The sequence below is a fragment of the Podarcis pityusensis genome, assembly GCF_964106645.2.
Source record: "Podarcis pityusensis genome assembly, chromosome: 16".
In the NCBI taxonomy this organism is placed as follows: Eukaryota; Metazoa; Chordata; class Lepidosauria; order Squamata; family Lacertidae; genus Podarcis; species Podarcis pityusensis.
Genome location: NC_138041.1, coordinates 13,489,095 through 13,517,082, shown reverse-complemented (window position 1 = coordinate 13,517,082; position 27,988 = coordinate 13,489,095). Strand labels below are relative to the sequence as shown.

Sequence of the window (27,988 nt, the reverse complement as noted above, 5' to 3'; positions counted from 1 at the left end):
CTTCCGAACTGCTAGGTTGGCAGGCGCTGGGACCGAATGACGGGAGCGCACCCCGCCGTGGGGATTCGAACCGCCGACCATGCGATCGGCAAGTCCTAGGCGCTGAGGTTTTACCCACAGCGCCACCCGCGTCCCAGTTAAACAATAATAATACTCTTATTCAATTGATTATATTATTTGTTTTAGAACTTTTTATAGACTAAAGTGACAACCCCCTCTTCCATTTAATCACCTCTCCACCCCTGCTGGCATGTGGCACCCAGAAGGTTTTCCAGAAAGTTATGTGGCCCTTGAGCTGAAAAAATGCTTCCCTAGCCCTGTGGTGAAATGGTCAGAGTGCTAGACTAGGACCTGGGAGATCAGGGTTCAAATTCCCACTTAGCCGTGAAGCTCACCAGGTGACGTTGGGCCAGTCACCGTCTCTCAACTGGCCTACCTCACAGGGTTGCTGTGGGGATAAAATGGAGAAGGGGGGAACCGTGTACAACTCCTCAGAGGAAGCACTGGGGTGCGAATGTAAGAATAAATAATACAGAATAAACTGAACTGAAAGTGAATATGTACAGTTGTCGCCTTTGATCGCCTTTATTTCTGGGCGGTGAAGTGTCAAAACAGGAGAATCTGCTGGCTTGCGACAGAAAAGAGCACCCCATGACACTCCTAAAATGCACAGACAGTTTGTAAAATGTCTCCTGACTGCCCATGCTGGTTGTTTCTTCCAGGGTGAAAGGGAAAACTCATTGCTTGCTGCCAACCCTTGCAATTGGGTTCTGTTCCCTGAGTATCTGAAACTCCCACAAAAAAATCAGTTTGTACCCCAACCAGAAGCCCCCACTAAAGAATCCAAAGCATCCCTTTAAAGCATGTGCAGGGAAACATTGGCCCTCCAGATGTCACTGAACTACAACTCCCATAAGCCTTGGCAAGCAGGGCCAACAGCCAGGGGTAATGGGAGCTGTAGTTCAGCAATTCTGGAGGGCCACAGACTGCCTACACCTGCTTCAAGCAAGAAAACCAGCCAACCAACCAACCAACTGGCCTCCCCATTTGGCAGCCAGATAATCCTCCCCCAGCAACAAGGATTACGGTAAAGTTAAAATTCCCCGTGGAGTCAACTCAGCAGCCAAGCTGTTCCTATTGCCCCTCCTCATCTCTTCCTCTGGCTATTTGATACGGTGGTGGAACTGGACAACGGCCTTCTCCTGGTCGTGGGTCTCGATGGAGCCTGGCCGCAGCTTGCGGATCTCGTGGATGGCGTCGACGCCAGTGATCTTCTGGGTCTTGGCGAGGTAACAGGCCAACATGGTTCCAGTTCTGCCAAATCCCAGCATGCAATGCACTGCCACAGCCTGGTGAAGAGAGGGAAAGCCGCAGCGTGAAAGGGCCCCTCCGGCCCCTGAAGAAATTAACATTTGTGAAATTAAAGCGCTCCTGGCACGTCTGCACTCTACTGTCGCATGCTACCCTGACCTCCGAGCGGTGCGAGATCCTAGGAGTTCCAGGCACTTACCCAAGGTTCGTGTTTCCTTTGGAATGAGGCACAGCGGAGACTGTGGTGTATTTATGATATATGGTTTATTTACATGTATATACAACTTGAGCCTGCATTAACACTCCAAGAGGGCATTGTTTCCTTCATAGCCACAGCCTTGGATTCAAAGAGAAATCAAGCATTGCTCTGCCTCTCTCTTGCTTCTAGATCACATCACTGTAGGCTCAACCCTCACCTCTCATCTTTCTAACTACCAGCCAATTGAGGGGCGGTTTCCTGGGAATGGGGATTGATTGTTAAATCACTCTGGCAATTGTAGCTCTGTGAAGGGAATAGGAGTATCCTAACAACTCTCAGCATCCTTTAAAAAACTATAATTCCAAGGATGCTTAGCCATGATTGTTAAAGTGGTATAATAGTGATTTAAACTTCAGGTATGGATGGGGCCTTGCAAATCAGTGCCATTAATTTTAAGGCCTCTCTTGCACCAGTGCAAGAAATCTGCTTGTAAAAAAAGGTGGGGTGTTTTTTGTTGTTTTTTTGCAAATTAGGGAAGCATCAGGGAAATGCACTCGAACAGGAAGACATCAGAAGCGGTTTGCCAGGTGGGGTTTCCATTGGGTGGGTCGCTGTTGCTTACCGGAAGGGAGAGGTGAGGTGCTGGATTGGCTCTGCTGGTGCTTTTGCACCAGGCCAAACCTCTGCCAACTCCCCACACTCCCACAGCGACCCACCTGCAGTGAAGCTAGTGAAGCTACTGAGCTGCTTCTTGAACCTACCTATTCCACACTTTCTGAAACAATGTGCAAATGGGGGGGAAAACAGCCACCCATCAAAATCCGTACCTCTCCGAATTTTACAAGGTAGTTTTCCAGCCAAGCAATGTGTACAAATACACGGACACACAAACGAAAGTGTAAAAATGGCACATTACAGTACAGTGGTACCTCGGGTTACATACGCTTCAGGTTACATATGCTTCAGGTTACATACTCCTCTAACCCAGAAATATTACCTCAGGTTAAGAACTTTGCTTCAGGATGAGAACAGAAATTGTGCTCTAACGGTGCGGCAGCAGCAGGAGGCCCCATTAGCTAAAGTGGTGCTTCAGGTTAAGAACAGTTTCAGGTTAAGAACAGGCCTCCAGAATGAATTAAGTACTTAACCTGAGGTACCACTGTACACTAAAAATAACATACGCAAACACGTTGTATTTGACAAAATTGCTCATAAATTCACACTAAAATTTTCATGGGGGTTGTTTTTTAAAATCGCAAACTGATGTGGAAATGTGGAGACTTAAGGTTGGAAAAGAAACTCAAGGAGGTAAGAATCTGGCCCGCTGCTCAAAGTCCAGTTCTCCACCCCCGGCATAGACAACACTAGACTACCTAGTGAAATTGCCTTGATACGGCGGCGTGAAAACTGACCTCCCCCTTGGCGTTGGCATCGTCCACAATCTGCAGGAAGCGCTGGATTTGCTCAGGCGAAGGCGGGCAGAAGTCGGCGATACGCAGGCGGTGGAGCTGGATGCCGGGGCAGGTGTCGTGGTACGGCGGGCAACGCTCCGTGAGTGACACCAGATGTCGGATGCCATGTTCGTGCATGTACCGGTAGTGTGCGGGCAGGCGGGGCATGGCCAGCCCCGCCAGCTGGCCTGGCGCTACCCAGGAGAAATTGGGTGGCTTGTCGGACGCCATGGACCCTGTGAGCGAGAGGGAGAGAAAAACCAAAGCGGAGGTAGTTCACCAAAAGGCAACGCCCTTCTCCCCGCAGTGTTCTCAAAAGGCTGCTGGAGAATTGGGCGCGGTTCCCCAGTGCCACCCTCTGCGGAAAACTTCGCCTCGGTGCGGTCTGGCTGGAGCTGCCCTGAGTGCAGCCCCGGAGGATTCTGGGAACAGAGCCGCCACCGCCTAGCCCTCAACGCAGCCAAAGGTATTGGGTTGGGATTAAGCGTTCTTAGAACCAAAGCTGGTTTGTGTGTGGAAATCCGCTGCCCGATTTGGAAAAGAAAACAAAACACAGGATGATCACTGTGCTAACAGAAAAAGGGTGGGGAGGTGCCGGAAAGATCTTCGGCTGTTGTCTTTGCAGGTATTAAAAGCGAACAACACAGGAAAGGGAACAAAAACGTATTAAGCAAACATTCGCATAGTGAGGCAGCCTTTCTCTGTGTACCAGCTGCTAGAAGACACACAGAGGAAAGCGCTACTGTCTTCACATCCTCGTTTCGGCAGGGCCACACTCTTGTCTGGGCAATCTTCTGAGGGCCACATGTCAGCGATGACTGGGACCAGATGCAAAATTTCCACCAAGGTCACTGCCTACCTCTGTCTAATGGTAGGACCGGCCATGGGCAAATTGCTGGGATGATCCTGAACCAGTAATATTCTGTCATTTGCTCGTTTTGCACCTCACTTACCTCATGGGTTATTGTTGTGAGGAGAAGCCCCTTTTGCAGAGGAGGCAAAAGAAAACTGGAGCGCTGCAAGAGAAAGAAGTAAACACAAGAGATTGTTGTTTTAATTAAGATCCTCTTGGCGGTGCTGGCGAATTTACTCCAGCAACCTATTGCAAAGGAAAAACAACAGTATTGTGGCACTGTGGAGACCCTGAGCTCTTCCTGCTGACCTGTTTATTGAGCATTCATCCAGATTTGCTGGTAGAACGCTTGTGTGGAGGTTATACAATGTCCACGCTTTACTGAGCACTGGCCCTGATTTTTTCACGGGGAGGACAGACACCGTTTTGTCAATTGATGGTTAACTCAAGATTTTTGGTGCCTTCCCCCATCACTTTCTTTACTTTCCTTATTTTAAAAAATAAGTTGATATGTTGCACCAGAGGGAGCTTTAATTGCACCATCTTAAAGTTCTCAAATATGCTTTAATCCCTCCTGGGGAATAATGGAGGTGTCCTAACATAAAGACTAACTGGCATAAGATTATATGGAGCAAAGTATTAGAGCAATTCATGATGGATAAAGCTCTCAATGGCTATTAACTGCCAGGATTTGGTTCTCCCCACGCTGTCAACTAAGCTACCAGAAAGAGATAATATTCTCACCAGTTGTTCCACCTGCTTTTGCATCTAGCCCCGCTGGCCATTGGCATGTGGCCCCCAGAAGTTTGCTAAGAAGGAAATGTGGCCCTCAAGCCCCAAAAGCATCTCCACCCCTGCATAAAGGATCAAAACAGCACTGTAGATTCTTTTTTTTTTTTTAATAATAATAATATCTTTATTGTCATTGCCCCCTTCGGGGACAATGAAATTACTTCTGTAGGTCATATGAGTAATAAAAATGGCCGGAGTCTCTAAACCTTCTCAGAGGAGTCAGCTTCTTCTTGTCAAAGGACAAGAAAGGAGATTTTTTTTTAAAAAAATATCAATTAATTATGGTTTATAGAGAAAAAGATAATGTAATATATTTCCCCTTTTAAAAAACCAAAGCAAGACTTTTATCTAGATACAATAAAAAACAAAGGGGGGGGGGGAGAAAGAAATAGAGAGAAAAAAGAGAAGGTAGAAAAGAGGTTAAAAGAGAATGATAGAAAGTAAGATTCAGAAAGTAAAGGACTTCCGATTCTTCATCTGCCCACTATGTTAATGTTTAATGCTGTATTGTGTTTTTAATATTTGGTTGGAAGCTGCCCAGAGTGGTTGGGGAAACCCAGGCAGATGGGGGGGGGGGGTATAAATAATAAATTATTATTATTTTAATAATAATAATAATAAGAAGAAGAAGAAGAAGAAGAAGAAGAAGAAGAACAATATTCACTTAAAGGAGATTGTAACCAAGAAGAAGAAGAAGAAGAAGAAGAAGAAGAAGAAGAAGATGAAGAACAATATTCACTTAAAGGAGATTGTAACCAAGAAGAAGAAGAAGAAGAAGAAGAAGAAGAAGAAGAAGAAGAAGAAGAAGAAGAACAATATTCACTTAAAGGAGATTGTAACCAAGAAGAAGAAGAAGAAGAAGAAGAAGAAGAAGAAGAAGAAGAAGAAGAAGAACAATATTCACTTAAAGGAGATTGTAACCAAGAAGAAGAAGAAGAAGAAGAAGAAGAAGAAGAAGAAGAAGAAGAAGAAGAAGAACAATATTCACTTAAAGGAGATTGTAACCAAGAAGAAGAAGAAGAAGAAGAAGAAGAAGAAGAAGAAGAAGAAGAACAATATTCACTTAAAGGAGATTGTAACCAAAAGTTAGGAAGACCTTTCTGAGGGGGAGAGCAGTTGGGATTCCCTCAGAAGGTGGACTCTCCTTCCATGGAGAGCAGAGATTGGTTTGGCCACCTGTCAGGGATTCTTGAGCTGAGATTCTTGCATTTTTTTTGGGGGGGGGGTTTGGACTAGATGCCCCTTGTGCCCTTCCCAACTCTACAGTTCTAGGATTCACCAAGGAGCTCCTGACAAGCTTCCAAGGCCCATCAAGCACAGAGGCGTGATGGGAATCTCTGGTGGCGGCCCACCCTTGGCGCTTAAGAGCGATGACTCAGCGCCTCTTCCCACAGATAACAAAAGCAGGGGGGATTATCTCCTCTGAGGTCACTGGAGTCAATGAGAAAACCTGCAGGGAGGCTCTCCGGGTGGGATCATGTAATCTCTCTGCCGGTGGAACTACCCAGACCTGAAGCTTTGCAAAGCAGAAGCCAATGGGCCAGGGTGCCGCCATCTTTGTTGGCCCTCAGCCCAAGCAGATATTCCCTGAGTGGCCTCCCAGGGCAAGGGGCCTTCACAGGCCCTCAAAATGTCCCTATTTTCCAGGGACAGTCCCGGATTTGGAGAAGCCGTCCGGGTTTCTGATTTGATCCCGGAATGTCTCGCTTTTCCTTAGAGACATCCCTATTTTCATAGGAGAAATGTTGGAGGGTATGGAGTTATATGACCCCCGAGCCCAGGAGATAAGTAACTATACAACCTTTAGAAGACATCTGAAGGCAGCCCTGCATAGGGAAGTTTTTGAAGGTTTAATGTTTTATTATGTTTTTATATATGTTGGAAGCTGCCCAGAGTGGTTGGGGCAACCCACTCAGATGGGTGGGGTATAATAATAATAATAATAATAATAATAATAATAGAAAAGGATGTCCCTAGTTTCCCCGGAGAAATGTTGGCAGAAAATCTGCTTTAATCCCTGGTGGCATCCGTTTCGGAGCTGTGCAGGATCTAGTGGGGGCTGAGCTAAGGAAGTAATAAGGATAAACATATTTAGGGCTGCAGATGTACAGGTTCACTGAGTTCAATGGGGCTTACTCCCTGGTAAGCGTGCCTAGGTTCGCAGATGCAGTTTATAATGCCCTCCAAAATGCAACCTTTGGTGTTACAGCAGCCTCTTGTGGCCATCATTGCTCTGTACAGGAGAAGCCAAAATCTTGCTTGTGAGCTTCTCAATTAGGCATCTGGTTGGCCATTGTGAGAATAGGATGCTGGACTAGACCATGGGTAGGCAAAGTAAGGCCCGGGGGCCAGATCCGGCCCAATCGCCTTCTAAATCTGGCCCACAGACGGTCTGGGAATCAGCGTGTTTTTACATCAGTAGAATGTGTGCTTTTATTTAAAATGCATCTCTGGGTTATTTGTGGGGCACAGGAATTCGTTCATATTCCCCCCCCCCAAAAAAAAATATAGTCCGGCCCCCCACAAGGTCTGAGGGCCAGTGGACTGGCCCCCTGCTGAAAAAGTTTGCTGACTCCTGGACTAGACAGTCTCCCTCTGGCTTGATCCAACTGCACTGCACTTCTCTCTGCCCCCACCTCCTGTAGCCAAGGAAAGATAAATTTCCCTAGTACAGTGGTACCTCGAGTTACATACGCTTCATGTTACATACGCTTCAGGTTACAGACTCCGCTAACCCAGAAATAGTGCTTCAGGTTAAGAACTTTGCTTCAGGGTGAGAACAGAAATCGTGCTCCGGCGGTGTGGTGGCAGCAGGAGGCCCCATTAGCTAAAGTGGTGCTTCAGGTTAAGAACAGTTTCAGGTTAAGAACGGACCTCCAGAATGAATTAAGTACTTAACCCGAGGTACCACTGTAGTTAAAGGGCGAGTGGTGAAGGTGAATTTAGGTGCTCACCCAGCTAATTTGAGCATATTACACCAATTTGAACATATTACAGTTTGAGCATATTACACCGATCCTGGCCTGACTGCCAATTAGTTTCCGGGCCCAATTCAGAGTGCTGGTTGTGACCTATAAAGCTTTAAACAGCTCAGGACTGCAATACCTCAAGGGCCGCCTCTCTCCATATGAACCAACGCAGACTCTGTAATCATCCTCTGAGGCCCTTCTTCGTGTGCCTCCTCTTTGAGAGGTCTGGAGGGTGGCAACACAAGAATGGGCCTTTTCTGCAGTGGCTCCCCATTTGTGGGATGCTCTCCCCAGGGAGGCTCACCTGGCGCTTTCATTATACACCTTTAGATGCCAGGCGAAAACATTCCACTTTAGGCAGGCCTTTGGATTATTAACATCCTATGCTCTTTTAAATGTGCTTGTGTGAGGTATTGGTTTGTTTTGTTCTTTTTCTTGTTCATATTATGTATTTTGTGAATTTCACCTTGTACTCTTATTCTGTAAGCTGCCCTGAGGTCTACAGGGTGGTATATAGATTTAATCAATAAATAACAACAGTAATAACAACAACAACCTGAGCCCCAGGAGATCTGCCTCCTCTCCTCCACTCATCAACACTACATATCTGAGGATCCTTGGCTCTCTCCAAGCCAGCTTCCAAGTAGTCCATTTCTAACATTATTATTATTTATTAAATTTGTATGCTGTCCTTCGTCCATTTAGGTGCCAGGTGAAAACATTCCACTTTAGGCAGGCCTTTGGATTAAGGGCAGTTCACAACATAAAACTGCAACATAAACAACACAAAATACATAATAAAAAAATGAACAAAAACAAACCATCCCACCCAAGCATAGGCCTTCTATATAAGTCTGTTCATCCTTTGGGAAGTCACATACCATCCAAGCAAAATATTAAGAGGTGTGTTTCTTTCAATGAAGTACAAATGGAAAATTATTATTTGCTTCATATTTTCTGGCATCCTTCCATGGGACAGTCATCCGCAAACCTCTTTCCGAAAGCATTTTATACATAATTTTATATATACATATATTTTATATATACATATATACATAATTTTATGTAAGGCAGCTTACACCATGGAAAGAATACGTAAGTACAACATAACAAAAGTAGTCACAAATTCCCTGTGGAACGCCCTCCCTTCAGATGTCAAGGAGATACAAGACCTATATAACTTTTAGAAGACATCTGAAGGTAGCCCTGTATCTGGAAGTTTTTAATGTTTGATGCTTTGTTATGTTTTATATATACTGTAAGTTGCCCAGAGTGGCTGGGGAAACACAACCAGATGAGTGGGGTATAAGCAATGAAATTATATTAACAATAAGTAAAACATCAAGAAGTACACAACCAAACTGAAAAACCTCAACATAAATGAGCTCTAAAATAAAAATACAAAAGAATAATATCAGCAACAACCACTCCACCTGCAACAAAAACAATAGATCAGGCCAAGGCTCTGTTCAGCAGCCTCAACTTTTGTAGTTGGAGTCAGTCAGGGCCCTGCCCTCCCAGGCCAGGTGGAAAAGGCTCACAAGGCAGGGAGAAGGTATTCCAGGACTCCCAGCCAAGATGGGTAAGATTCTCTCTTTTGTCTAATTTCCCCCTCTTTGAAAGCCTTCAGAAGCTAGCGCTAGATAGGGGTAGGAGCCTGTTTAAATCTCAGGGGCCACACTCCATTCTGGGAAACCTGTTGGGGGCCACATGCCAGAAATATGTGTAGCCCAAGGCTAAAGCGGGCAGAACATTACCGGTGTGTCTGTTTCCACATGCATCTCTCTCTACCCTCCAGCCAGGCAAAAGCACTGAAGGGGCAGCGGGGGGAGAGGGGGGCAGGACAGAGCAGGGCCAGTAAGGGGTGTGGCTCTGGAGGATGGGGAAAGTCCTGAGGGCCAGGCAGAGAGGCTTGGAGGGCCGCATTTGCCTCTGGGCCTGAGGTTCCCCATCCCAGGGCTTGTCCCTTTGACAGAGTGCATGAGAGGCAAACATTGTTGCTTGCTGCTGATCTTAATCTTGTATTTTTATATTGCTGTAAGCCAGAACAATAAAACTGCAGAACTGGAGGGGAGGGGGTTTTTCTTGGTTTGTTTTTGTTCTAGTCTGCATTCTCACTTTGTATTTTTTATGTTTGTATTTTTTATTTACAGCATCTTAAAAAGAAGACATCACCTTGCCAACAAAGGTCCGTATAGTTAAAGCTATGGTTTTCCCAGTAGTGATGTATGGAAGTGAGAGCTGGACCATAAAGAAGGCTGATCGCTGAAGAATTGATGCTTTTGAATTATGGTGCTGGAGGAGACTCTTGAGAGTCCCATGAACTGCAAGAAGATCAAACCTATCCATTCTGAAGGAAATCAGCCCTGAGTGCTCACTGGAAGGACAGATCGTGAAGCTGAGGCTCCAATACTTGGGCCACCTCATGAGAAGAGAAGACTCACTGGAAAAGACCTGATGTTGGGAAAGATGGAGGGCACAAGGAGAAGGGGACGACAGAGGACGAGATGGTTAGACAGTGTTCTCGAAGCTACAACCATGAGTCTGACCAAACTGCGGGAGGCAGTGGAATACAGGAGTGCCTGGCGTGGTCTGGTCCATGGGGTCACGAAGAGTCGGACACGACTAAACAACAACAACAATTTTTTTATGCTGTGAACTTGCCCTGTGATCTTCAGATGACGGGCAGTATATAGAGGAATAAAATACGTAAAACCTTGTTTGTCAACAAGCTTAGGATCTTAGGACTAGTCCACCATCCTGCAGTGCAGGAATCACAGCTGGGACCTTTGGGGGAAGGGCAGGTAAGATACCGGTATCTAAATGCTCCTCCAAACAATACAGTTTTCTCATCACTCTTTTTAAATGTACAGAAAACACTCTGAGGGCAGATTTAAAACCACGTACTTCATATACAAGCTGCCTGCTTGTCAGTCCTCGCCCCCCTTTGCTAGACAGCCTAAAAATAACCCTTGGCAAAGAAATCTTGTCCCAGGACGACATTGAGGCTGCCCTCAAACGCCTCCCCCCCCCCAATAGTCCTATAGTGAGTCAAATCATTCGTCCATCTCGTTCAGTATTGTCGACACTGACTGGCAGCAGCTCCCAGGGATTTCAAGCGGGGACATTCTCAGCGCTACCGCAAGATGCCAAGCAGTGAACTTGGGACCTTCTACATGCCAAGCAGGTGTTCTATCACACAGCCGGTCCCACCAGTATCCTGTAAAGTCTTCAACTGGTGGGTCAGGGCAAGCGGACCTGATCTAAGGTGGGTCGCAGGAGAAATATTCTCACCCTGCAAATAGATGGGGGAAATTTAAGAAGTGGGTCTCCAAATGCATGTTTGGGTTAAAAGTGGGTCCTGGGTCTGTAAAGATTGGGTGGCTACCAGCTTTGGGGCATCTACAGGCTCGGCATCCGTGCATGTGGATGGGCAGCGCGCCCTGGAATCAAGGCCCCCTGATCTGCTGCCGCTTCCCCCCTTTTTCTGACATTGTTTTGGGTACCTGAAACGAAAAGCAGGGTTGCAAAACAGGAGAAAGGAGTCGGCTTGGAAGTCATACCGATGCCAAGGGGCGCACTTCCTGCCCGCACAGTGCAAGCGGAAAGGGAACCTCTGCAAATGCCCGTCCTTTGGAGAGCAGAAGAGTGCAAGGGAGCCTCTCCAAATTCCCAACTCTTGCAGCAAGAACCAAGCCGAGCAGAAGGAGCTGTTCAGGGTGGGACTCCCAATCCGCGTCGGGAGGTCTCCACTCTTGCTTCCTGTGGACCCACATGGTGATCGCAGTGGGTCCGGATTAATTAACAATCCCCGGGGGCCGGAGAGTGCGCCCTGCCTGCTTTTACGCACGTGTTTGTTATGGTGCGCCCTGTTTGCCACTTATCTTTGCGTGTTTTGCTGCATCGCCGAACACCCACTCACCCGCGTGTTTTTTTCCTCCTGAGAAGTTGCTGAGTCGATACTGTGAGGAGCTGATTCCAGAAGCTGACCCGTAGGGCGGAAAAGGGGAGGCGGACGACCTGGTGCCCCGGGGATCCCTCAAGGGAGATCTGCTGCTGCCCCCTCCCCCAATGGCGAACACCATCATCCTCTGGCCCCTCGGGTGCTCAGTCTCTCGGGGGTCCTGGCGCAGACAAGTAGGGGGCGGCCGTGGGGGAACGAAGTGGCTCTGTCTGCCAGCCCATAGCTCAGGGGCAGACCCCTGTTTGGCCTGCAGAAAGTCCCGGGCTCTGGACTACACAGAATTAGACAAGCTAACAGGAAGGATCCGATACCCGCGCGACCAGAGGTTTACCGAAGACTGGACTAAATTTACTAAGTATCTGAAAAGTATTTGTGATGATCAGATTACGTTTGTAGGACTACAAGAAGTTCTGTGAGGAGTAATTTAAGAAATATTGTAAAAATGGAAAGGGAGAAATGATTTGTTAGAAAATGTAAAGGCAATATTAAGTTAAGAATTGCAGGAGAAATAATCAAGACGGAAGGCTATCAGAGATGCTGAAGGAAGTCCAAACAAGGACATACGTATAATAATTTGTGTGGTATGTCTTTAAAATTTTTGTATGCTAAAAATTAATAAAAAATATTATATATATAAAAAAGAAAGTCCCGGGCTCAGTCCCCGTAGTCGTCCAGGCAGGGTGGGGGAATAGTGGCTCAGTCAATACCTTGGTTCATACTGGGACTTGCTGGGACCGCAGAGGAGCTCACAGCCCTGCTGAGGCAAGGGGAGGGTTTCCTGCGTCTGTCGTCTGAACCTGGTCTCCAGTGGCAGGAGCTATGGGGAACCATGGGCTAGGCAAGGAGTGGGGGAGGGGGGAGGCAGGGAGTCAGCTTCCCCACCAGCAAGTAAATCAATAAAAATACTTAACTAACTGAGGTTCTGCCTCTCCTAACATGAAGCCCCCCCCCCCCAAAAATCCTGGCTATGCCCACGTAGGGAACGGCCACTTTGTCTCACACAGCAGAACACCTGCTTTGCATGCAGAAGGTCCCAGGTGGGAAAGACCCCCTTCCTGCAATCCTGGAGAGCTGCTGCCAATCAGTGTAGACAACACTAGGGGGAAATATGGGATATATCCGAGCAGGTTAGGAGGGGTGGGGAAGGTGTGGGACAAACTGATGTGTGAAAGAGTGCTTAATGTAATAATGTTTGTATTTTTAAATTTCTATACCGCTTTATATTTTAAATAAAAAACTCAAAGTGGTTTACAGCATATTAAATCAATAAAACAATAGCTGGGCGATCTTCCTCCGGCCTCATGAGGAGCCTCTTCAGTAGGGCTGGTGAGTGTGGGCCCCACTCCTAGGCCAGGTGGAAAGAGCCTTGCAGGGAGCGGCCTTCACATAATAATGAATGCATATAAATGGCCAGGATCAGAATGCCTAAGAGATGGTTGGGTCACGGAGCCTATCTGCTATTAAGCGGGGAGCTCTTTAACCCCTCCCCCAGTTTGTGTGCCCTTCTGGGGTCCGTGGGGGGCACGTGCCACTGGGGGTCAAAGTCAGAGGCAGGTGTGGGCCGAGCAAAGAATGGCTTGCTGGGTACAAGCAAATAGGTATTCTGTAGTTGAGATCAGATGTTTAGATGTTGTTGGACTCCCATCTTCCAACATCACTTAAGGAAGGGGGCGTGAGAGGCTCCTCGGAGCATATCCATCCTCTCCACAACTGTCTTGAAAGTGTTTGTAGAACCATGAGTTAGGAAGAAACCAAATAGACTCCCTGTCGCAGGCGAAAGGTCGTTTTTTTTAATTAAACATTTGGTGCCTAAAAATGCAAGAACTGCAGATTTATTGATTATGTATTACATTTATATACCACCTTTATCTTCCAAGGATATCAAGGTGGTGTACATGGTTCTCCTCCCCATTTCATCCACACAACAACCCTGTGAGGTAGGTTTGCTTGTTGTTGTTGTTTAGTCGCTTAGTCGTGTCCGACTCTTCGTGACCCCATGGACCAGAGCACGCCAGGCACTCCTGTCTTCCACTGCCTCCCGCAGTTTGGTCAAACTCATGTTAGTAGCTTACTCTAAGCTTACTCTAAGCTAAATTGCAAGATGAGACTAAATGGGGAGAAAAAGAGATAAAGCGAAGTCTCTTGTCATCCTCCTGCCAAGGAGATCGCCACCTCTTAAGACAAAAGGACCACACACATAGTTTAAAGGAAGTCCGCAACAGAGATCTGATGCGAAAAAGGTCTCTTTAGGTGTGGTGTTCAGGCGTAAATGAATTTCCTAAGCTGGAAAAAGGCTTTTGGATTTCAGAAAACAAACTAAGAAACAAACCCCGATGTCCACCAGGAAAGTCGCCTTGCCCCTGAGCTATGGCCCTTCCTGTCCCACAAAACCTGGCTAAGAAAACTGTCCAAAAAGGCTCTTGGAATCCAAGGATTGTGAGGAATGGTTTTGAGCTGGAAGGAGTTAAAAAGAGAAGCCAGTGCTAGTTGAGGTAGTTTTGAAAGTGGGGGGAGAGGAACAGTTTTGTCAATACTTTGGGGAAATCCCTAGGAAGTAAGCAACAGGAAACTCAGCCTACCCAGGTCAGTTCAGATATAAATGCCGAGAAAGTTTGCAAAATTTCACAATAGCAGATTGACTTTGCTGAGAACAGAAGTTCCCAACAGAAATCAAAAGCAGATTCTGGGGCCGCTTTGACCAGTTTGTTCTGTGTCCAGCCAGAATGGAGATCCTTCACTCCTCTCTCGTCATCCTGGCCTGCCTTTTAGGGTCTCTGGCAGAGGAAGGTGAGTGCTGTGTTGAGCTGTACAGTTGAAATGCCTGTAGCTCTGCACCAGAGCTAAACAGCTGGATCGTCTGCTGTGGAACCACCAGGGCAGGATTGGGGGGGAAATCCTGGAGGGCTGCAATTGGTTCTGCAGCGATAGAACTGCTAGCGCATTGGAGGGACAGATAGGGCTCTGGAACCTGGGAAGGGAGCCCATGTAGGACAAGGAAAACGCTGATCCTAAACCTCTACTGCCTTGTGGGATGTCTTTGGGAGAAGAAAAGGCATATCCTCTTTTGAGGCTTTTAATGTTTAATAGATTATTGCATTTTAATATTTTGTTGGAAGCTGTCCAGAGTTGCTGGGGAAACGCAGCCAGATGGGCGGGGTATTAATAATAATAATAATAATAATAATAATAATATCCAGAGTGGAGTCCCTTAGGTGGTTGGATGGCACCTTGTATGCCTTCTTCCAGCCACTCCTGCTGCCAAGCTGGTGCCAAGAGTATTGCTCTGCTTTCCCTTGGACCATATCGGTGAGGCCGAGAGGGGGGGGTCTTGTCATCTGGGCAGCCCAGGACCTCCATGCACACTGCCTAGGCTTGCCCCCCTCACTTCGGTGCAGCTAACACAGCAGTTTGACTTCCCCCACCGGAGGCATACTCCATTGTCTCTCAAGACCAGGGGTCGGCAGCCTATGGCCCATGGGCCACAAGCAGCCCATGGGGGGCGTTTAACTGACCCCCGCTACCTGCTCGGTCGGTTCCCGTGCGCCGCACTAAACTGGCGCGGCGTGGAGCAGAGCAGGGACCGCCTTCTGCGATGCTGGCCGGCTTCCCATTGGCTGTAGGAAGCTCCTGCACCCAATGGGAAGCTGCGCCAGAAATAGTGTTTGTGCATGTGTGCGTGTGTGTGCAGTCCAGCCCACTGCGGCGTCTGCGGGATTGTGAACCAGCCTAAGCCACAAAAACTTTGCCGATTTCTGCTTGAGACAGATGGACGCCAACAGCATTTGCAAAGCTAAGCAGGGTCCGTATTGGTTTCAAATTGGATGGGGAGCATTGAGATTCCTGACCCTCAGAGTCCCTTCCAGCTCTCCGGTTCTGTGATCCTATGAATGAGCAGGAGTGGTCCGGGTTGCAGCAGGGCTGATGGTTGAGCACATTTGAAGGAAGTGGAATAATACATTGCCATCTAAAGAACTGTCCCTGACCATAAATCTAGAGTGAAAGGGTGTTTTTTTTAGAGAGGAGACCATGAGGCCACCGAGTCAAGACTCGAAAATAGCCACTGTGCTGCTGTTTGTGACTCAGAGGCACTTGGAGGAAGGAGAAGATTTGGATGGGGAAGAGCTGGGGTTTCCCGGTGTGGTGAAAACAAACACAGCTGTGAGATTGCTGTCTAGAATAGGCTGCTGCTTATGAACTTGGATTGCCTTTGTTTAAAGAACAGGAGTGTCCGTTGACTCATTGCTAAGAACAATGCGAAGTGCTGGAGCTCACTTTCAAGTAGTAATGAAACAAAGATTTAGTAAAGAAAAATAATAAAATAAAATCTAGTAAAGAAAAATTAAAAAAAATAATAGTAGAGATTGGTTCTTCAGAGCAAATGAAGGTCTTGCACCTTGCACACATGTTCTTGTTCCTCTGGGCAAATTACTTGAGATTTTTTCAAACCCTTACTGTCCGCTGTGGTTCAAATATTTAACTATGCATTCTTGTGTTTGTTTACTTGTTTGTTTGTTGTTGTTGCACCTCAGGTTCTGCTTGTGTGCTTCCCTTAGATACCTAGTTGGCCAATGTGAGGACAAGATACTTGACTAGAGGGCCCACTGACCCGAAATGCAGTGGTACCTCGGGTTACATACGCTTCAGGTTACATACACTTCAGGTTACAGACTCCGCTAACCCAGAAATAGTGCTTCAGGTTAAGAACTTTGCTTCAGGATAAGAACAGAAATCAGCCTCCGGCGGCGCGGCAGCAGCAGCAGGAGGCCCCATTAGCTAAAGTGGTGCTTCAGGTTAAGAAGTTAAGAACAGTTTCAGGTTAAGAACGGACCTCTGGAACGAATTAAGTACTTAACCTGAGGTACCACTGTAGCATCTTATGTGCTTATGCCATTTAATCCTGCTGCTTTTTTAAAAAAATATTGTCATTAAATTTATTGTATTTTAATGATTTTCTTCTGACTTTTGCCCGTGGATCAGGCTTCCTCAACCTCGGCCCTCGAGATGTTTTGAGACTACAATTCCCATCATCGCTGACCACTGGTCCTGCTAGCTAAGGATCATGGGAGTTGTAGGCCAAAAACATCTGGAGGGCCGAGGTTGAGGAAGCCTGCCGTGGATTATCTTAACAATGGCATATTGGTGGTTTATGAACGACATGATTCATTAACAATACCAGCACAAAACAACTTTTGCATGTGATTCTGCCAGAGTCACAGTTCAGCCGTTGGCTAAGACTGTTGGTTTTCTGAGCTCATAATTAAAAACGGTGGAGATCCCACCCAGCCAAGTATTCAGCCCAGTGTGAGACCTGTCTTCTACAGAGGGCATGATTTTGCCACCTGAGGTGAGCTGGAAAATGGTGCCCTCTGCCATGTCTCACTCCTACAGAGGGTTTTATGTCACATGTACCCTCACCAAAACTGCTTCTAAGCTGCAGGGCGGGGCATGAAACAGTGTCAGCTCAATACATTTTGCTGCCTGAGGCAAAGGACAAGATGGCGCCCTTCCCCAAGACCCATACACAAGCCAACTGGACTTAATCTACTCCAATACTGGTGAAAGGACTGTATCTTCCACTGCACCTGAGGGCAGCAGGCTAACACAGGGGGGTACAGGGCACTCATAGCTGTGCTTACTCCCTGCTAGGGCTGCCATATGTCTGGAATTTCCTGGACATCGCTGGGATTTGTTCTTCAAAAATGGCGTCCGAGTGAAATTTTGGAAAATAGCTTGAAATGTCTGGGAAAACCCAGGCCTATGGCAGCCCATATTGGAAGTGTTGATTTGCGAATTTCCAAACACACACACACACAAAAACCCCAACAACTTTGAAAAGCTCAACAACTTTGGTCAATGCCCCCCCCCCCCAGGTCTGGATTTTTACTATCTGAAATATGGCAACCCTACTCCCTGCCCCCTCACCACCTGCTGCTTAAGGCAGTTGCATCCTTGTGCCTCATCATAGGGCCAGCCCTTCAAAACAACAAGTCCCATAGAAGTGAAGGCATATTATCATATGACCTAGTCTTCTTGCTGACACAGTCATACTTTGGTTCCCGAACAGTTTAGTTGCTGAACAAATCAGCTCCCAAATGCCGCAAACACGGAAGTAAGTGTTCTCGTTTGTGAACGTTTTTTGGAATCCAAAAGTCTGACGCGGCTTCCGCTTGAGTGTGTCTTTATATGTTATTTTATGTTGCGGTATAGAAATTTAATGAAGAATAACAACATACCCTTCAACATTTCTCCAATGAAAACAGGCATGTTCTATTCCATAATAATAACATTTTTATTATTTATACCCTCCCATTTGACTGGGTTGCCCCAGTCACTCTGGATGGCTTCCATCATATATGAAAACACAATAAAACTTCAAACATTAAAAAAACTTCCCTATATAGGGCTACCTTCAGATGTCTTTTAAAGATTGTCATCTCTTTGGCTCGGAGCTTGCATAACTCCATACCCTCCAACATTTCTCTAATAAAAATAGGGACGTCAAAAGGAAAAGTGGGACATTCCTGGATCAAATCAGAAACTGGGATGGCTTCTGTAAAACCAGGACTGTTCTTGGAAAATATGGAAACTGAGAGGGTCTGAAACAACAACAACAACAACAACAACAACAACAACAACAACAACAAGTCTCTAGGGTAGGACCAAAAGTCAGTGGGCTACAGGATCTTAAAGCAATACAGTGGTACCCCGCAAGACGAATGCCTCGCAAGACGGAAAACCCGCAAGACGAAAGGGTTTTCTGTTTTGGAGGCGCTTCGCAAGACGAATTTCCCTATGGGCTTGCTTCGCAAGACGAAAGCCCATAGGGAAATCTCCGGGGACCTCTTTTAAATGCTGGCGGTGGGGAGCAAAGCCTTTCCCCCCCTCTGGCCTTCAGAAGAGGTCCAGGAAGGCCGGCGGGGGCCGAAAGGCTTTGCTCCCCACCGCCAGCATTTTAAAAGCAGTCCGGGATAGCAGGGAAGAGCTTCCCGCTATCGCGGACGGCTTTTGAAGGCAGGCGGGGGGGCAAAGACTTTCGCCCCCCGCCCGCCTTCAGAAGAGGTCCAGGACCTCTTCTGAAGGCAGGCGGGGGGCGAAAGTCTTTGCTCCCCCCTGCCTGCCTTCCCGGGAGAGCGGAGAAAGGCAGCGCCTTTCTCCGCTGTTCCGGACGGCTTTTGAAGGCAGGTGGGGGGGGCAAAGACTTTCGCCCCCCCGGGGGGCGAAAGTCTTTGCTCCCCCCCCTGCCTTCCCAGGAGAGCGGAGAAAGGCAGCGCCTTTCTCCGCTGTTCCGGACGGCTTTTGAAGGCAGGCGGGGGGGGCAAAGACTTTCGCCCCCCGCCCGCCTTCAGAAGAGGTCCAGGACCTCTTCTGAAGGCGGGCGGGGGGCAAAAGTCTTTGTCCCCCCTGCCTGCCTTCCCAGGGGCTTTTACATCGCCCCGGACAGCGGAGAAGTCCTCCGCTGTCCCGGGCGATTTTAAAATGCCGCCCGCCAGCATTTTAAGATCGCCCCGGACAGCGGAGAAGTCCTCCGCTGTCCTGGGGTTTTTTAAAATGCTGGGGGTGGGAAGAAAAGCCCTTGTTCCCCCCCCCAGCCTTCAGAAGAGGTCGGGGGACAGACTGTCCCCGGACCTGGTCTGAAGGCGGTTTCCCTAGGAACGCATTAATTGATTTTCAATGCATTGCTATGGGAAACCGTGCATCGCAAGACGAAAAACTCGCAAGAAGAAAAAACTTGCGGAACGAATTAATTTCGTCTTGCGAGGCACCACTGTATCTCAGACAACGTTCAAGTAACACCTGCATGTAGTTATAGGTGTGAGGAAAAAACCCTTACTCTCTTCTTTTCCTGCCTCCAGACCTTCAAACGAAGGTATTCATATTCCCAGCGAGTTCAAACACAGCTGCTGTGGTTTTGAATGCCTCGTTCCAGGATCCTTTGACCAGCGTCACCGTCTGCCTGAGAAGCTACACATTGCTGAACCGCGCCTACGGCCTCTTCTCTTACGCCACACGGAAAAGCGACAATGAGCTCCTGATCTTCAAGCTCAAACCCAACCAATACAACTTTTATGTGGGTGGCACATCGGTGACCTTCAGCGTTCCAGAAAGAATGACCTCTGGACCTCAGTGGGAGCACATCTGTATGAGCTGGGAGTCTGCCACGGGGTTGGTGGAGTTCTGGTTGGACGGGCAGCCTCTCCCCCGAATGGGCATGAAGAAGGGTTACTCTATAGGCACAGGGGGATCCCTTCTCCTGGCGCAAGATCAGGATTCCATTGGAGGTGGCTTTGATATCAACCAGTCCTTTACAGGAGAGCTCACGGATGTGTACATGTGGGACCGGGTGCTGACTCCAGATGAGGTGCTTCTCATCCGCAATGGCGGCACCCTTTCCAACTATATTTTGAACTGGAGATCCCTGAGCTATCAAATTAAGGGGTATGTCGTAATTAAACCTTCCCTGAACACCATCTACTGAACTAGAGAGCTGCCTTAAATGAAGCCCTTGCCTAAAAAGAAATAGAGCTGTCTTAAAATTATCCAGATTTTCTTCAGGGTGTTTCAGTGGTGATGGTGTTGATCTCAACTCTTTCAGCCTGTGAACAAGTTCCGGGAAATCATACATGCAACTTCTTGTATACCATTGCCCTTCTAATAAAAAAAGATTGCATCTTATTTCCTTTTCCTTTTTAAAAAAATGTTTGTATTGCTGAGGAGAGAATGGGACAGATGTCCAACCAGATGTGGGAATGCTGTGGATACTAGGAGAGGGTATATTGATTTAATAGTATCCTTCCTCACTCATGCTTGTGAGTCAGCAGCAGCAGAGTGCATTCCCCAATATATATCAGGAATCTAGTTGGTAGATTCATTTGAATCCCTTTCCTTAAGCAATCCAATCTGGCTTTGTCCAGATTGGGTTTTGTTCCTGGGAAGTCCCCTTTATCCCTCCTAAAGAGAATAAAGACACAATAGCCTTCTTTATAAGTTATAAGAAGTTTACTTGCATTCAGTTCACAGCTGGATCCCTGAAGTCAGGCTTTAGCTTAGAGTTACAGAAAAGAATGTGGGTTCATTCCACATGAGGATTTGAGGTGTGAGAGCCAGCGGACAGCAAAATACAACAGTATCAGCAGAAGAATAGCAAAAGAGAAAGAATGACCAGCCCTTTTTATGGGTCTCCCAGGGTCACGCCCATCTACCTGGTCACACGCAGGGGGAAGAAGCCCCAGACCAGGTGTGACAGGAAGTCTTCCTGGCTGGAGTAACATCCCCCTGTGTGTCCACTCTGGGCAAACAGGAAGTGTTGTACTTTACTGCTTATGTTACATCCCACACCAGAATGGTCCAGGCAGGTTTTGGGAGGAAAGTCTTTGTTTTGCTTCTCCCAAAATTTGGAGATGGGGAAGTAGAGTTGTGTGCAAAATGGCCTCTTGGCACCCTCCATCCTATTTCGGAAGCAGATCACTTTGGGCTTGAGGGGGGGGGGGCTTTCACAAAATTTATCCAAGGGTAGGAGAAATCTCCCAATGTTTTCTCAGGGCTGGCCTCAGCTGCACCATTAGCAGCGGTAGCAGTGCAGCTACCTTCTGGACTGGAGAAAGGAAATAAAATACCATATTTTTCGCTCTATAAGACACACCTTTTCCCTCCTAAAAAGTAAGGAGAAATGTGTGTGCGTCTTATGGAGCGAATGCAGGCTGTACAGCTATCCCAGAAGCCAGAACAGCAAGAGGGATCATTGCTTTCGCTGCACAGCGATCCCTCTTGCTGTTCTGGCTTCTGGGATTCAGAATTTTTTTCTTCTTGTTTTCCTCCTCCAAAAACTAGGTGCGTCTTATGGTCTGGTGCGTCTTATAGAGCGAAAAATACGGTAACTGTTTCCACAGATGCATAAAATTGCTTTTACTTCGGTGGGGATATTTAGTAATTTATAGATCTGTATCAAATGGGAACTTCACAGCCAGAACATTTTGACAGTAAGAGCAGTTTAACAATGAAAACAATTAAGTAGAGCAGCGGTGGGGAACTTTTCTGGCTCCTCCCAGGCCAACATTGACAGTAGGTTAGTTTTTCTGTACACACTCACAAGCCGTTCTATCTTGCATCCAAGCAAGTAAAAGACATCATCACCCTTCAAGGACTCATTCTGGCCAAGCAAAGACACTCCAGGGGGGTGCAGAGCGTATTGCAGATATTAATATTATGCAGCTTGAAGCAGTAGGATGAATAAAAACTCTCGGAATAAAAATGGTCCAGACCCATCAATATAATCCGAAAGCTTCACTCGAACTTTCTTCAAACAGACTTAAAACAATAAAGAGACATCCAAGTGGTTGCATAATTTAAATGCTTGTCCAAGCATAGGTTCAGCTACTTTAAAACATAATGCAACTCCAAACAGACCAGAAATCAAAAGTCTTCCTCTCCACACAGACTCCATTAAAGTCTGGAACTGTTTTCTCCCCAGGCGAGACCCGATTAGTACACATCTCTACTTGGGTGGTTTTTGCAGCCCTCCTGTATATGTCTCTCATTGCCAGAGAATTGAAAGGGATGGGGATTCAGCCCTTTGCAACAGACCACCAACCCTCAGAGTGCTTCACTACTGCTCCAGAATATTCTGCGTCTCATGCTAAGCCTACAGATGACCTTTTTTTTTGAAGTAGCAAAGAAGTAGCAAAGAAGACAATGCACAGTGTGATAAGTCAAGCTCCCTGCTCAGGTGGTGGCCACTGGGGGAATTTCCAGACATCCAGCAGTTTTTCAGAGGGCTTTAAACAGAAGAAACACATCTTTGTTTCAGGTAACAGGCACCCTTTGTTTTGGCCAAGGAGAGCTCTGACAGCGTGGAATCTTGTTCAGACCTCATGTTTCCCTGTCACCAAATCATGGCTCTGAGATCAGGAGAGGACTTGAACTCCCTCCTCTCTGCTTTTGTCCTTTAATGTAAGGTTACCAGATTTTTTTCAATGAATCCGGGGACACTTTTCAACTTCAATGGATTTTGTATGGGGACTGATTTGTAAATCCGGGGACTGTTCCCGGGAAACGGGGACATCTGGTAACCTTACATGGAGTTTTGTTTTCAACACAGCTGGAGACCAAACAACCTACAACTGATAATTTAGTCTAGGAATGGTGGAAGAAATTTGATTTCATTCACCTTTAAAGGCAAAAACAATGTATGCAGGGCTTTCCAAAGCAATACGTAAACTGAAACACAGTTTCTGAATTTTGCAGTGCCATTCTACAGCCAAGTAATGTGTACAAGAATGCACACTCCTTGGATAGGAGTGGGCATCAACATGTGTATATTAGTAAATAACATACAAAAATGCATTATATTTGAAAAAAATGCTGTGCAGAACATTGTATGTTACCCAAAATCTTATATAAATGATGGGAAATGGAAATGGACAGATTTGCCCCTCCCCAACACCTCCACACTGATAAGCAAGAGGTATCATTATAGATCACAGATATATTCTAGTCAGGTGGGAGACCAGGATAAGCATGGTGAGAAGATTAAAATAATTCACCCAAAAAAGTATCAAATAAAGCAGAACTGCACACCGGCAAGTCACCAGATATCTCTGTTTCTCAAAGAATGACGTATTTTTGCAATGAAATTTCCCCTAACATAACGCATTCCTGTATTTATTTATTTTTAACTAATAAATGCATTTACAGGCAGACTTTACCCTAGAGCAGGTGTGGGGAAACTTTGGCCTTTCGCTTGGTTCTGAACTACAATTTCCATTATCCCTAGCAAATATGGACAATGGCTAGGCATGCTGGGAGCCGTAGTTCAGCAACATCTGGAGGGCCAAAGGTCCCCCCCCCACCTTAGTACATGCCACACAGGACGTGGCAGGATAACTGCATTGCAAAATTCAGAGTACAAATTTCGAAGGATGTCTGGGTTTGGGTTCACATATAGTTTAGGAAAGCGGAAATTAATTATGTTTGTCTTTAAATGTGAACTGAATTGGATTTCTGTCCCTTCGCTAAGTTGGAGGGTGAACGTAGGGAGCTTCCCACAGTCTTGGAGGCTTCCTGCACATTTCAGGTTTTCCAGAGAGGCAAAGCCACCTGGTTTGCTCAGAAGGAAGGTGTTAAACCAAGCAAAGGTCTGGTGAAGACTAAGAAACTTGCCTGGGGAGAATCCAAGGGCCAGATAGAGATTCCTGGGGGCCACATCTGGTCCTTGGGCCTGAGACTTCCCACCCCTGCCCTAGCTTCCAAAGGGCAGAACATCAACATAAAAGCATAGAAGTAAATGCCAGAGGTGCTCTTGTGGATTAAAGGTAAAGGTAAAGGGACCCCTGAGCATTAGGTCCAGTCATGACTGACTCTGGGGTTGCGGTGCTCATCTCATTTTATTGGCCAAGGGAGCTGGCGTACAGCTTCCAGGTCATGTGGCCAGCATGACTAAACCGCTTTTGGTGAACCAGAGCAGCGCATGGAAACACCGTTTACCTTCCCGCCGGAGCGGTACCTATTTATCTACTTGTACTTTGACGTGCTTTCGAACTGCTAGGTTGGCAGGAGCAGGGACCGAGCAACGGGAGCTCACCCCGTTGCGGGGATTCGAACCGCCCACCTTCTGATTGGCAAGTCCTAGGCTCTGTGGATTAAGGGGGCAGTAATCTTGATTGTTCTGTAAGATTATCTCTAGGATAGGAAATACACTTTAATAAACTTGCCTCTAATCTTTTCAGCAGCCTTGGCAGGCATAAAAAGCCACCTGAGAAGCAACATTTACCAGAATGGGATAATAGGCAACCTACCTTCTGGACATGTGCTTCTTAAGAACAGGTGCCAGGTAGAAATCAGCAGCCAAGAAGATGGAGTCCCAAGGAGGTTGCCAACAAACACCCTGGAAGGACACATGAGAGACAAGTGGTGGTGGTCCTATTAAACATATCATTTGTGCTCATATTAAACATAGAAGATTTGCCAAAACCCCCACCTAATCGTGTAACTATGGTGGGTTTGAACTAACATCTAAGAGGGAAGTATCCCTCAATCCCCTGGGCATATGAAAAGCTGTGTTCCATGGCTCACCAGCCAAGAACGATGGGAAAATTCTCCCTCCTTGCTCAGAGCACCTTGGGTAGGCGAAGCCAATATGTTCACCCAGACCCATTGACCAGGATTCACCAAGATGCACACGACAGGTCCGAAGGACACCCCAAGCTGAAGGCTGTAGAAGGTGGCAGGTTCAAGGCTCAAAACCTGTAAAAAGCTGAAGAAAACAAATTTCAACATTTTGTGCCAAATAGCTCACAACATATGGGAATAATATAACAATTCAACAAACAGATTCACAAACAATCACACCATATTGATAATAAAAAATGTATCCTTGTGTCCATTAAAAAGCCGAAAGTGCCCCCCCCATTTTTTCAAGCAAAGAACTGAATCACAAAATTCTGAGAGTTCAGATACATTATTTCATTCAGTGTGATTTCTCCAATGAGAAAGACATTTTGAATTTTGCAGAAAACACATTTCTACCTGTAAATTCTGTATCCCACAAGGTTGTCTGGAAAGCCTCCCGACGTTTGTGTGGGCTAAGAGGGATCGTTTTCATACTGGCAGGGTTTTGCTTTTTAAAAAACCCAGCTGACAACTGATACCACGTTTGGGATGGGAAAAATATTTCCATCTATTTCATGGATTATCCCCCTGCAAATCCCTCGCTGTGCACCTATAAATACCAGAGAGACTCTCCAGTAGCTCCAAATCGGTGACCAGCTTCAACCAGGAAGGAAGTCTCCAAGGCAGATCTGACCATTTCGGAGATCCATTTCATCCTCCCTCCAGGCCCCTCCCACCGTGCAGTCAGCAGCATGGAGATCTTCCATCCCTTTCTCCTCATCCTTGCTGTCCTGCTAGGATCTCTTGCCCAGGAAGGTGGGTGCTGCGCTGAGCTGTAAAAGCAACCCAGGGGCGTGAGCTGGAAGGCTGGGGCACATTTGTGAAAGTGGCTTTAGAGGAGATAAGACAAATTCATGGAGTAGGATGGGTCTATCAAGGGCTATTAGGCATGACATCTGGAAACAAAATATTGCAGCAAGGAGTGCAGCTTTTCACAGTTCCAACTCCTTCTTTCCACCCTTTCCACCGTCCCTTTTAAAAAAAAGCTTTTCTGTTTGTGAGTTGTTCTTTGTTCTGTTCTGCTTCCATCTGTGATTCAGGTTGTGTTCCCCATAATCTTTTACTGGGAATATAAAAGCAACTATCACTTCCCCCCTCTTTTGACAGAAGCAGATGGAATTTGCAGGTAATCGTTCCAGGCAATACTTTCTACAATTTGAAATACAGTGGTACCTTGGGTTACATACGCTTCAGGTTACATACGCTTCAGGTTACAGACTCCGCTAACCCAGAAATATTACCTCGGGTTAAGAACTTTGCTTCAGGATGAGAACAAAAATTGTGTAGAGGCGGCGCAGTGGCAGTGGGAGGCCCCATTAGCTAAAGTGGTGCTTCAGGTTAAGAACAGTTTCAGGTTAAGAACAGACCTCCAGAACGAATTAAGTTCTTAACACGAGGTACCACTGTATAGATGTTTTCAAAACTTGTGCTGTGTCTTAATTGGAATCAGTTTGTCTCCCTTTTCTATGATATTCTCTCGATTGGAGATATTCACACCAGAATAGAAAATCACCACCTACTAACTGTTTTATTTCTTCTTATGACCAAAAAAAGTCATTATATACCTAATTAAACTATGGAGTTTGCTCCCACGAGAAGTAATGATGGCTTCCAGCAGCAGCAGCAGCAGCAGCAGCAGCAGCAGCAGTTTTATTATTTATACCCCACCCATCTGACTGGGTTTCCAGGAGGGCTTTAAAAGAGAAGTAGATGAACTCATGGAGAATGGCTATTGTCAGGAGCCGGCCTGAGGAGGAATGGTGGGAACCAAGAAGAGGAGGACAGTATAGATTTAGAACGGTGGTTTGCAGAAGGTCATAGTTCAGAGACTGCAGAGGAGAGGAGCTGGGAAATATTGGGAGAGACAGCTAACAGACTCAGTGTCTCTTGAAAGCATTCCCAACCCCCCCTCTCCCAGAACCAGGTGCGCCTTGAGGGTAGTAGAACAGAAAGCTCAGAGGCAGAAAGCACAGATAAGCTGGCGCAGGAGTGACGTAGAATAGGAGGGACTGAGGGAGGGGGACTTTACTTGGAGCAACATCATTATCTAAGAGAGATCGCATCCCTTCGTCTCTCTCTGTGAATGTTGAATAAACTACCCGGTAAGAACTCTTCTGGTTTTTCTGCTTCTTGGCATCCCACCGTGAGAGAGATAGGATTCCCTGAACCCTTGACAGCTATCAATGGTTACAAACCATGATGGCTTTGTCCTATCTCCACTGGATTACTGTATTTTAATATTTTGTTGGAAGCTGCCCAGAGTGGCTGGGGAAGCCCAGCCAGATGGGCAGGGTATAAATAAATAAATTAATAAATAATAGGAGGTAGTCTGCCTTTGAATGCCAGTTGCTGGGAATCACAAGTACGGAGAGTGTCGCTGAGCTCATGACATGCGCGTGAGCTTTTCATTGGTTGGCCACTGCAAGTACATGATGCTGAACTGGATAGACGATGTGGCCAACATCCAGACTTCCTTCAGATGAGGCACACGGAGAAACAGAGCCTAACATAAATAATGGCACCGTCTTGGTGCCATACTAATCCTTGGAAAAAAATGTCTGCTCCTTTTAAACTGTTCTCTTCCTCCACCCCCCAGATCTTGAAAGGAAGGTCTTCATATTCCCGGAATCATCGGACACCAGCCACGTGGTTTTGAAGGCCACCTCACAGCAGCCTTTGACCAGCTTCACCATCTGCCTGAGATCCTACACGGACATGACCCGGGCTCACACCCTATTCTCTTACGCAACCAAGACGAGTGACAACGAGATCGTGGTCTTCAAATCCAAAACCAACGAGTACAGCCTTTATGTGGGGACTGCAGATGTGATTTTCTTCTTCCCAGAAAAGCTGGTTTCAGAACCTAGCTGGGAGCAGATCTGTATGAGTTGGGAATCTGACACAGGATTAGTGGAGTTCTGGCTTGATGGGCAACCTTTTCCCCGAAACGGTATGATGAAAGGTCATGTTATAAGTCCAGAGGCATCGATTGTCCTGGGGCAAGATCAGGATTCCTTTGGGGGTGGCTTTGATATCAACCAGTCCTTTGTAGGGGAGCTCACAGATGTGTACATGTGGGACCGGGTGCTGTCTGGGGACGAAATGTGCCTTGTCTGGGACAACCATGTTCCTCCCAACCCAATAATTAACTGGAGATCGTTAAATTATGTCATGAGAGGCTACACTGTTCTTAAGCCCTACCTGTTTTCCAACTGTAGAGCTGAGTAGGCTTTGCAAACAGACGGAGAGTCTTTAAAAAAACAACACATTACAGGGGGGTGGACT

At 46.7% G+C, this 27,988-nt stretch overlaps 2 protein-coding genes and 1 long non-coding RNA gene across 7 annotated transcripts in view; 2 read left to right on the top strand and 1 right to left on the bottom strand.

Annotated features, from left to right (window-relative positions):
- Positions 1 to 27,988, top strand: part of LOC308465687 — an 86,045-nt gene that overhangs the window by 52,143 nt on the left and 5,914 nt on the right. The gene's annotated exons all lie outside the window — the stretch shown is intronic.
- On the bottom strand, positions 562 to 24,403 carry DUSP23 (dual specificity phosphatase 23). 5 transcript variants are annotated; one of them, XM_080985758.1, is made up of 4 exons: positions 24,331 to 24,403; positions 3,915 to 3,977; positions 2,923 to 3,197; positions 562 to 1,349 (listed from the first exon to the last, which is right to left on the bottom strand). In XM_080985758.1, the coding sequence occupies exons 3-4, from the start codon at positions 3,190 to 3,192 to the stop codon at positions 1,164 to 1,166; spliced, it is 456 nt and encodes a 151-aa protein (XP_080841884.1). In that variant the 5' UTR covers positions 3,193 to 3,197; positions 3,915 to 3,977; positions 24,331 to 24,403; the 3' UTR covers positions 562 to 1,163. The 5 variants fall into 5 exon arrangements, with proteins under 5 accessions (XP_080841884.1, XP_080841882.1, XP_080841885.1 ...); XM_080985756.1 differs by lacking the exon at positions 24,331 to 24,403 and adding an exon at positions 11,082 to 11,174; XM_080985759.1 differs by lacking the exon at positions 24,331 to 24,403 and adding an exon at positions 11,139 to 11,162.
- Positions 14,104 to 27,988, top strand: LOC308464778 (uncharacterized protein). The gene is made up of 4 exons (XM_080984367.1): positions 14,104 to 14,326; positions 19,393 to 20,012; positions 25,297 to 25,459; positions 27,300 to 27,988. The coding sequence occupies exons 1-4, from the start codon at positions 14,263 to 14,265 to the stop codon at positions 27,929 to 27,931; spliced, it is 1,479 nt and encodes a 492-aa protein (XP_080840493.1). The 5' UTR covers positions 14,104 to 14,262; the 3' UTR covers positions 27,932 to 27,988.

Bases quoted from the DNA above. Each gene is read 5' to 3' on its own strand.
- LOC308464778 (XM_080984367.1), top strand. From the start codon at position 14,263: ATGGAGATCCTTCACTCCTCTCTCGTCATCCTGGCCTGCCTTTTAGGG. The intron at 14,327-19,392 runs GTGAGTGCTGTG...TCCTGCCTCCAG, and splicing joins AGGGTCTCTGGCAGAGGAAG to ACCTTCAAACGAAGGTATTC. The intron at 25,460-27,299 runs GTGGGTGCTGCG...TCCACCCCCCAG, and splicing joins AGGATCTCTTGCCCAGGAAG to ATCTTGAAAGGAAGGTCTTC.
- DUSP23 (XM_080985755.1), bottom strand. From the start codon at position 11,136: ATGACTTCCAAGCCGACTCCTTTCTCCTGTTTTGCAACCCTGCTTTTC. The intron at 3,198-11,081 runs GTACCCAAAACA...TCTCGCTCACAG, and splicing joins AACCCTGCTTTTCGTTTCAG to GGTCCATGGCGTCCGACAAG. The intron at 1,350-2,922 runs GTCAGTTTTCAC...TCTCTTCACCAG, and splicing joins ATGCCAACGCCAAGGGGGAG to GCTGTGGCAGTGCATTGCAT.